Consider the following 9,635-nt stretch of genomic DNA (forward strand, 5'->3'; position numbering starts at 1 on the left):
AACATCTTCTGATTTCTCTCAACATGGAGACAGGAGAGCTGTCAGTCAATAAATTGAAAAAAAAAAAAAAAGTAACTTGCGTTGCTTATTTGAAAAAGTAACTCGGATATTCTCTTGTAAATTAAAAAGTAATGCATTACTTTACTAGTTACTTTGAAAAAAGTAATCTGATTACGTAGCTTGCGTTACTTGTAATATATTACCCCCAACACTGCTCATGATCTCACATGTTTGTCTAGTCACACTGATGCCTCTCATCTTCAGTAAGGTGATGAATCTGTTACTGATCTTCCGTCAGATCTGAAGCGAGAGGCGAGTATCTGTCACATGCTCAAACATCCTCACATCGTGGAGCTGCTGGAGACCTACAGCTCCGACGGGATGCTCTACATGGTCTTTGAGTTGTAAGTGTGTGTGAGATCTTATAAATAAAACATGAGCCATTTCATATCACAGTCATGCTGTTCAATAAAATTCAGATTTAATGGAAAAGTAGTTTATCATATGTGTCCCTGCAGCACAAAAGCAGTGTTGAGTCGCTGGGGGATATTTGTAGCAATAGCCAACAATACATTGTATGGGTCACAATTATACATTTCTCTTTTATGCCAAAAATCATTAGGATATTAAGTAAAGATCATGTTCCATGAAGATATTTTGTAAATCTCCTACAGTAAATATATCAAAACTTAATGTTTGATTAGTAATATGCATTGCTAAGAACTTCATTTGAACAACTTTAAAGATGATTTTCTCAATATTTAGATTTTTTTGCACCCTCAGATTCCAGATTTTCAAATATTGTGCTATCCTAACAAACCATACATCAATGAAAGCTTATTTATTCAGCTTTCAGTTGATGCATAAATCTCAGTTTCACAAAATTGACCCTTAAGACTGGTTTTGTGCTCCAGGGTCACACATGATCATGTGCTAATGCCTATTTTGGTACATTGCAGTGAATAAAATCCTATTTTCAAAAGATCAGATAATTCATATCAAATTTAATGAATCAGTCTGATATCAGTGTAAAAACAGATTCACACAACGGACTCAAAATATTCACACTTGTATTAGAAAACATTCTATATTAATTTGACAAGTTGTGTTGTTGCTCTGTAAGCCACTAACTCCACTTCTAACTGCTTCAACTTTTCTGACAAGCATCCACAAGTTTTTAAACAATGTTTCTTCATCATTCTCACATTTAAATTCCTCCGCTGCATTATTAAACCGTGTGTGTCTGTGTGCAGTATGGATGGAGCCGATCTGTGCTTCGAGATCGTGAAGAGGGCCGATGCCGGCTTCGTCTACAGCGAGGCGGTGTCCAGGTGAGAATCACTACCTGTTCACCTCTCTCTCACACACACACACACACACACACACACACACACACTCCCGCTGCTGAAGATTTGTGCTTAGGCTGTGTGTTGTTTGTGTTCTCAGCCACTACATGCGGCAGATACTTGAAGCTCTGCGCTACTGCCACGATAACAACGTCATTCACAGAGACGTCAAGGTGAGACTCGTCTTGATTGATTACTGCTCACTAACCCTAACCTGTGACTTTCGCTTTTAACTCTTTCCCCGCCATTGACGAGTTATCTCGTCTTTTACAAGAAAACGCTTCCCCCGCCAAAGACTAGTTTTTACAGCTTGTTTTCACTGTTATACACTCTGGGGCGCTATTACACATCTTCTGAACGAGTACAAAACCTCCCGAACAAAAACACATGTGAACAGGATGGCGAAACGAGCGATCTCTTATGTAAACAGATGCATATTAAAATCATCAGCAATAGACAGCATATAAATGAAAACTGCATAATGTTACGGAGTAAAATGTTGATTTAGGACGTGGTATATGTCTGTGCAAGCTTTGGAGGAGAAGTGATTTACTGGATTTATGCTTTGATAATCGTACTGAATATTATCCAGATGTAGTTTTTGATAAAAATGTGATTTTCTCACCTTTTTGCTCAAAATTATGCATTTTTTATGAAACCTACCTATATTCAAGTGTTGATCAAAAAAGCTTTAAGCTAGAATAAAAAATATTTTTTTGTTTAAAAGTAGAGGTTATTTTGGTGTATATTTGGTGTATATTATTTTGGTGTATATTGATGGCCTTCAGCAAAATCTACTGAAGGCCATCAAATTTTAGTGAAAATCATCAAAATCGCTGGCAACTTTTTTTCAAAAATGCTGGCGGGGAAAGAGTTAAGTACACTTAAGGCTCTTCCTGGGGTTTTGTAGGGTAGATGGACGATTCCTTTGTAAATGCTTCATCACACACACCTTGTGTTCTTTAAAGGAGCCATTTACCACTAGTTTTATTTTCTATTTTGTTAATAAACCTAGAGTTAATTTAGGCAAAACATGTGTCTTTTTCTTTGTTGCATTTTTTTGAGCCATGAGCCAGTTATCAATACCAGTGTTAAGTGAGAAACAAACTGTAAACACTCTTAATAATGCTTTATTCCTTTATACCTGTTTAATATACTTTAAACAGACATTTGCTTTTGTGCATTTGGCAGACACTTTCACTCGTGCGTTCACTGGGAATCAAACCCATGACTGGTGTTACTCTACAGTCTGAGCTACGTGAATTTAGAAACAGTTGAAAAGTTAGTCATGTCACGATGATCTTCAACAGCTCGTGGTCACAGATGACTGAGATGGTCAAAAAGCGTTGGAACCGCTGACATGAGCTGCACCGTCAGGAACCCCGTCTAATGTGACGTCCATCTGTGATTAAAGTGGGGTTATTGTCAGATTGGTGCTTCAGCTGGACGCAGATCGGTTTTGTCTGAAGTTCATGAGATCACTGACTCAGCAGCTGCTGTGTTTACCGATGAACATGCTGTGTGAGATCAAACTATCACTGGCCAGTGGTTTATATGAGGAGTGGCACTGGTTCCTTTTGCACAGCTCTGGTTTATGAAGGAACAGTCCACTGTAAAATGCTGAAAGGAGGTGCAGTAACTCTCTTTCTCCAGCAGGAGGCGGCCTTCATCCAGTCAGTGTTCATCTGTTGAACTTGAAATGAGTTTGAGATTTCAATGATGGTTGTGTCTGTCCGATCTCAAATCTCAGACCAGATGTGTGGCAATCTCCTGCGTCCAGCCATAAATCCCTCACATGCCCCCCTCGAAGTGACGTCTCAAGAACTTTCCCACGCAGACTTTTCAAGCTAGTCATTGTTTCACACCAGTGAGTCTTTTCCCATGCAAGTATGTGGGTGAACTCTTTCGTCTCATGGTGCAGCTTGATCAGTTTGACAGAGCCGTGATCTGCGGACAGGACTCTCCGTCACCGCTGAAGGCGGAGGGTCGTCGTAATGAGTCCCAGGCTGCCTCTGGATGTGACCAGCACCGGAGCATTGGAGGCGTGTGACACAGACGTCCTCCGAAACTCCGTGGTCGAGCTGTTGGTCATCGCAGGTTCCTGGTGCAAGTGTAGGAATTGCGATAAGGCCTGAGTGGTGGCATTGCGCACCGAGCCCGAGAGCATGAAGTACATGACGGGGTCCAAGCAGCTGTTGAGAGCCGAGAACAGCAGCATGAGCTCGTTGGTGAGATCCATGAGCCGCCGCGTCTCGCAGCTAACATCTCGGAGCTGCGAAGCAACATAGAAGCCCCTGAAGGCGTGATACGGCACGAAGCAGATGGTGAAGAGAAGCAGAACCACAAAGGATTTCCTAGCGGTGCTTGCGTAGCGCGAGGCATTGGGCAGGTCTGGTTTGTCCTGCGATGCTCGCAGAAGTCTGCGTGCGATCCGTCCGTATGAAACCAGCAGCACCGCAAACACCAGCCAGAACACCGCCACCATGAACAGATTAAAGTAGGCTTTGCCTCTAGCGTGCTTTCTCTGCTTGTACTGGAAACACTTCCCCGGCTCCTCGTTGCCCTCGGTTAGTGCGATCATAGGCACCACCATCACCAGAGAACCGCTCCACAGCAGAACGCAGGTCACCAGACTCCAGCGGCTGCCCCTGAGCCAGCGCGGCCCGCAGCCCCTCTGAGAGCCCCGCACGCCGATGATCTTCAGATAGCGGTCCAGACTGATCAGACCCATCAGGGTGATGCTGACGTACATGTTCATGTAGAACAGGTTGCCCACTGCCTTGCACATGCGCGGTCCCAGTGACCACACGTTCCCCTGAGCGTGGTACAGCACACGGAAGGGAAGACACGCCAGCAGAACCAGGTCCGCCACCGCCACGTTGATCAGGAAGACGCGCACGGAGTTTCTGCGCGAGTGCAGGAAGAGGAAGACCCACAGAGCCAGCAGGTTTCCTGCCAGACCGAACAGAAAGATGAGCGAGTAGAGCACCGCCAGCGGGAGCCGCAGGGTCTCCTCCTCCAGAGGACACGAGTGGTTGCTGAAGGTGTGGTTGGTGAAGCGGTCAGTCGGCCAGACGGTGCTCATCATGTTCGGCAGGATGCTTGTGTTTTTATCTCCTTATGAGTGATCGGGGTGAAGTCTTTCTGCTTGAGTCTTCAGCTCTGGGGGGAGAAACAGCGAGTCAGACACGTTTTAATTCACTGTACTGAACAACAGGGGAAAATTCCATCTCAGCCCAATGAAAATGAAACGAGAGAACGCTCTGGCTCCGACAGAAGAGTGTAAATCATGGTCAGGCAAACGTTCCAGGAGCTGCTCTCGGGGAAACGATTTTCCATTCCTTCCTTTCAGATCATTTTAGCTTTGTTAAATTATTTAAAGAAAGCTGGAATTGCTTCGCAGCTCTTTTCTGGATGAGCGTGTGTTTGAATAAAACTGAAGGATCTCTCCTTGCATCTTTCATGAATGTGTGTTTTAGTTCTGTACACTCTTAAAAATAAAGGTGCTTCATGATGCTATAGATTAGAAGAACTTTTTTGTCTAAATGGTTCCATATAGAACCTTAAACATCTGAAGAACCTTTCTGTTTCACAAAAGCTTCTTTGTGGCGAAAGAAGGTTCTTCAGATTACAAAAAGCTAAGAAAGAGATGGTTCTTTGACTGAATGGTTCTTTGTGGAACCAAAAATGGTTCTTCTATGGCTTCGCTGTGAAGAAGCTTTAGAAGCACCTTTATTTTTAAGAGTGTAGAGTGGCTCATTCTACAGCTGCGCTGGGAGAGCTGCTCTCTGCTTTCTCGTCTCATAAATTTAAAGAAAGCTGGAATTGCTTCGCAGCTCTTTTCTGGATGAGCGCGTGTTTGAATAAAACTGAAGGATTGGCTCTCCTTGCATCTTTCATGAATGTGTGTTTTAGTTCTGTACACTCTTAAAAATAAAGGTGCTTCACGATGCTATAGATTAGAAGAACCTTTTTGTCTAAATGGTTCCATATAGAACCTTAAACATCTGAAGAACCTTTCTGTTTCACAAAAGCTTCTTTGTGGCGAAAGAAGGTTCTTCAGATTACAAAAAGCTAAGAAAGAGATGGTTCTTTGACTGAATGGTTCTTTGTGGAACCAAAAATGGTTCTTCTATGGCTTCGCTGTGAAGAAGCTTTAGAAGCACCTTATTTTTAAGAGTGTAGAGTGGCTCATTCTACAGCTGCGCTGGGAGAGCTGCTCTCTGCTTTCTCGTCTCATAACCTTCACTTTATAGAAAACCATAGTGATATTTAATGCACATACTATATGTACTCTGCACATATACATACTTGTATTTTGCACAGTGAAAATAAAATTTAATCTAATCACATCTAATTTACAGCTGGAGATAGTTCAGTCATTAGACTGTATGACAGTGCAGCGTTTTACATCATTACCGGGAACATTCGACTCACTAACCAGCACTTTTTTTTTGTGCTCTTCTACTCTAGTGTTGTTTGTAGTGGCTGTAAACCACTTCTGCTTATATTATTGTCATTAGTATGTTGCTCTGAATGAAGCCGTCTGCTAAGAAATTACTTTCACATTTTTTGCATGTATTTGTAATGCAAAGGATTTCATTTTGATAATTATTAGATTTTTTTGCTGTAAATAGTAAAATAGTCTGACGACTGCTGACATTTCAGAAATGATTGCATGACGCTTCGCACATAAACGCTCATGAGGACCTTCATCGATGCATGCAAAAATTGGTAAATTTTTTTACATTTAGCATATTTTGAGTCGTTCAAACTTTTTTATTTTAACTTGGTTTATCTAAATGTGATCCTTTGCTCGTTGTAGAGGAGTGACTGGCGTATTTTCAGACGCTAGTATGAAGTGTAATCATCACACATTTGTGTTTTCCAGATTTTTCAGTCATCACTAACGGCGTCTGTAGAATGACTTGCGCGCACACACTTTAATCTCACACACACACACAGATGCATAAGTTCTACTCACAGTTTTGCTTGTTAATTCCTTCAATTGCACAAACTGCAGCAGCTGCACGTTCATCCATTCAGACGGTACACAGAGGGTTTGGTTTTTGTGTCAGATCCTCTTTTAATTCCTCCTCAAGCGTCTGATGTGTTTCTGCTTCCCTTCTAAATGCTCAGAAGCTCCTGCAGTCGCTGCATCTGCTCGCTCGCTCTCTCTCTCTCTCTCTCTCTCTCTCTCCCTCCTCTGTGTCTCTCTCTCTCTCTCTCTGTGTTTGACTCTTGAGCACACAGAGATATGCGTGTCGTCTCCGCTCCTCTTGAGTGGTGTTACATGGGCCGTTACACACTAGTCTAGCAGTGCCATGTTCACTTATATGTTTGTGGTTTGTGTTGAACCGCAGTATTTACATGTTTCCTATAAAGGGTTTGTTCCGTGTGTCCTCGTTTCATTCTCACACAATCTCATGTTGTGAAGGTGACATGAGAACACGTGTGGCTTTATGTAGGACACATTCAGTGTTTTCAAGTGTGTGTGTGTGTGTGTGTGTGTGTGTGTGTGTGTGTTCAGCCTCACTGTGTGCTGCTGGCCTCGAAGGAGAACTCTGCTCCTGTTAAACTGGGCGGCTTCGGTGTGGCGATTCAGCTGGGCGAGTCAGGGCTGGTGGCTGGAGGTACGTGTGTATTCGCACCACAGTAGATCATGTTTACAGGAAGTGCAGCCCTTTGCTCTGATTTGTTCTGAACTCTCTGGGCCTGTTTTTGTCTCTCTGTGTGTGTGTAGGTCGGGTAGGGACCCCTCACTTCATGGCTCCTGAAGTGGTCAAGCGAGAGCCGTACGGGAAGCCGGTGGATGTTTGGGGTTGCGGGGTCATTCTCTTCATCCTGTTGAGCGGCTGTTTGCCTTTTTACGGCACCAAGGAGCGTCTGTTTGAAGCCATCGTGAAAGGAAAGTACAAGGTACTGCGTGATTGACAGAAGCACGTCACTCGACCTCCAGAGCACTGAAGACACGTCAGGTGGAGCAATTTTAATGACAGAACCTTCCTCTTGTGTTTGGGGCAGAATGAAAAACCTATTCCCAATCATAGATGTGCTGCGTATGTTTCAGACAGTAATTCTAAGATAACTTTTGACCAAACACAGCATTGCATACACTACCAGTCACAAGTTTTTGAACAGTAAGATTTTTCAAGTTTTTAAAGAAGTCTCTTCTGCTCACCAAGCCTGCATTTATTTGATCGGAAATGCAGCAAAAGCAGTAATAATGTGAAATAATTTTTACTGTTTAGAATAATTGCTTTCTATGTGAATGTCTGTGAAACTAATTTATTGCTCTGTATTTTCAGCATCATTCCTCCAGTCTTCAGTGTCACATGATCTTCAGAAATCAGTATAATATGCTGATCTGCTGCTCAAGAAACATTTCTGATTATTATTATTTTTGTTATTATTATGATGTTGAGTAGAATTTTTTCAGGTTTCTTTGATGAATATAAAGTTAAGAAGAACAGCATTTATCTGAAATAGAGATATTTTGTAACAATATAAATGTCTTTATCATCACTTTTGATCAATTTAAAGCATCCTTGCTAAATTAAAGTATTCATTTCTATAATTTCTAAAAAAAAAAAATAGAATGACTCGCACACGCACTTTGATCTCAGACACACGCCGATGCATAAATTCTACTCACAGTTTTGCATGTTAATTCCTTCAGTTACACAAAGCGCTGCAGCTGCACATTTATCCATTTAGACGGAACACAAAGGTTTTGGTCTATCTGTCAGATCCTCTTTCATTCCTCCGCAAGTGTCTGATGTGTTTCTGCTTCCCTTCTAAACGCTCAGAAGCATCTGTCACTCTCTCTCTCACCTCTCTCTCTCTCTCTCTGTCGTCTCTCGCTGTCTCAGTGTTTGACTCTTGAGCACACAGAGATGTTGGTGTGTGTTCAATCTGCTGACGGTTGTCTCAGCTCCACACGAGTGGGCTGTAGAATCCACCAAAGAGCAAAAAACTAAATTCTTGAAATTCGTTTGCTATGTGATGAAATAAAAGCATTACCTGTCCTCTTCTCATCTCATTCTCACACAATCTCATGTAGTGAGGGTGATATTAGAACACACGTGGCTTTATGTAGGACACCCATTCAGTGGTTTCATATATATATGTGTGTGTGTGTGTGTGTTCAGCCTCACTGTGTGCTGCTGGCCTCGAAGGAGAACTCTGCTCCTGTTAAACTGGGCGGCTTCGGCGTGGCGATTCAGCTGGGCGAGTCAGGGCTGGTGGCTGGAGGTACGTGTGTATTCGCACCACAGCAGATCATGTTTACAGGAAGTGCAGATCTTTGCTCTGATTTGTTTCTGAAGCCTCAGGCCTCTCTCTCTGTGTGTGTGTGTGTGTATGTAGGTCGGGTAGGGACCCCTCACTTCATGGCTCCTGAAGTGGTCAAGCGAGAGCCGTACGGGAAGCCGGTGGATGTTTGGGGTTGCGGGGTCATTCTCTTCATCCTGTTGAGCGGCTGTTTGCCTTTTTACGGCACCAAGGAGCGTCTGTTTGAAGCCATCGTGAAAGGAAAGTACAAGGTACTGCGTGATTGACAGAAGCACGTCACTCGACCTCCAGAGCACTGAAGACACGTCAGGTGGAGCAATTTTAATGACAGAACCTTCCTCTTGTGTTTGGGGCAGAATGAAAAACCTATTCCCAATCATAGATGTGCTGCGTATGTTTCAGACAGTAATTCTAAGATAACTTTTGACCAAACACAGCATTGCATACACTACCAGTCACAAGTTTTTGAACAGTAAGATTTTTCAAGTTTTTAAAGAAGTCTCTTCTGCTCACCAAGCCTGCATTTATTTGATCGGAAATGCAGCAAAAGCAGTAATAATGTGAAATAATTTTTACTGTTTAGAATAATTGCTTTCTATGTGAATGTCTGTGAAACTAATTTATTGCTCTGTATTTTCAGCATCATTCCTCCAGTCTTCAGTGTCACATGATCTTCAGAAATCAGTATAATATGCTGATCTGCTGCTCAAGAAACATTTCTGATTATTATTATTTTTGTTATTATTATGATGTTGAGTAGAATTTTTTCAGGTTTCTTTGATGAATATAAAGTTAAGAAGAACAGCATTTATCTGAAATAGAGATATTTTGTAACAATATAAATGTCTTTATCATCACTTTTGATCAATTTAAAGCATCCTTGCTAAATTAAAGTATTCATTTCTATAATTTCTAAAAAAAAAAAAATATATATATATATATATATATATATATATATATATATACAGTGGGGCAAAAAAGTATTTAGTCAGCCAC

At 42.0% G+C, this 9,635-nt stretch overlaps 2 protein-coding genes across 2 annotated transcripts in view; one reads left to right on the forward strand and one right to left on the reverse strand.

The window, feature by feature from the left end:
- The window catches only part of LOC107556744 (peripheral plasma membrane protein CASK-like), a 65,794-nt gene that overhangs the window by 20,067 nt on the left and 36,092 nt on the right, over positions 1-9,635 (forward strand). The window contains exons 3-7 of the mRNA XM_016239938.1: positions 299-404; positions 1,254-1,331; positions 1,447-1,519; positions 6,877-6,979; positions 7,090-7,265. Coding sequence (XP_016095424.1) covers positions 299-404; positions 1,254-1,331; positions 1,447-1,519; positions 6,877-6,979; positions 7,090-7,265 — 536 coding nt within the window. The remainder of the gene's footprint in view (positions 1-298; positions 405-1,253; positions 1,332-1,446; positions 1,520-6,876; positions 6,980-7,089; positions 7,266-9,635) is intronic.
- Positions 2,532-6,510, reverse strand: LOC107556745 (probable G-protein coupled receptor 34). Its single transcript, XM_016239940.1, has 2 exons — positions 6,331-6,510; positions 2,532-4,508 (listed from the first exon to the last, which is right to left on the reverse strand). The coding sequence occupies exon 2, from the start codon at positions 4,432-4,434 to the stop codon at positions 3,313-3,315; it is 1,122 nt and encodes a 373-aa protein (XP_016095426.1). The 5' UTR covers positions 4,435-4,508; positions 6,331-6,510; the 3' UTR covers positions 2,532-3,312.

Source organism: Sinocyclocheilus grahami, unplaced genomic scaffold (genome assembly GCF_001515645.1).
Source record: "Sinocyclocheilus grahami isolate Dianchi unplaced genomic scaffold, SAMN03320097.WGS_v1.1 scaffold577.1, whole genome shotgun sequence".
In the NCBI taxonomy this organism is placed as follows: domain Eukaryota; kingdom Metazoa; phylum Chordata; class Actinopteri; order Cypriniformes; family Cyprinidae; genus Sinocyclocheilus; species Sinocyclocheilus grahami.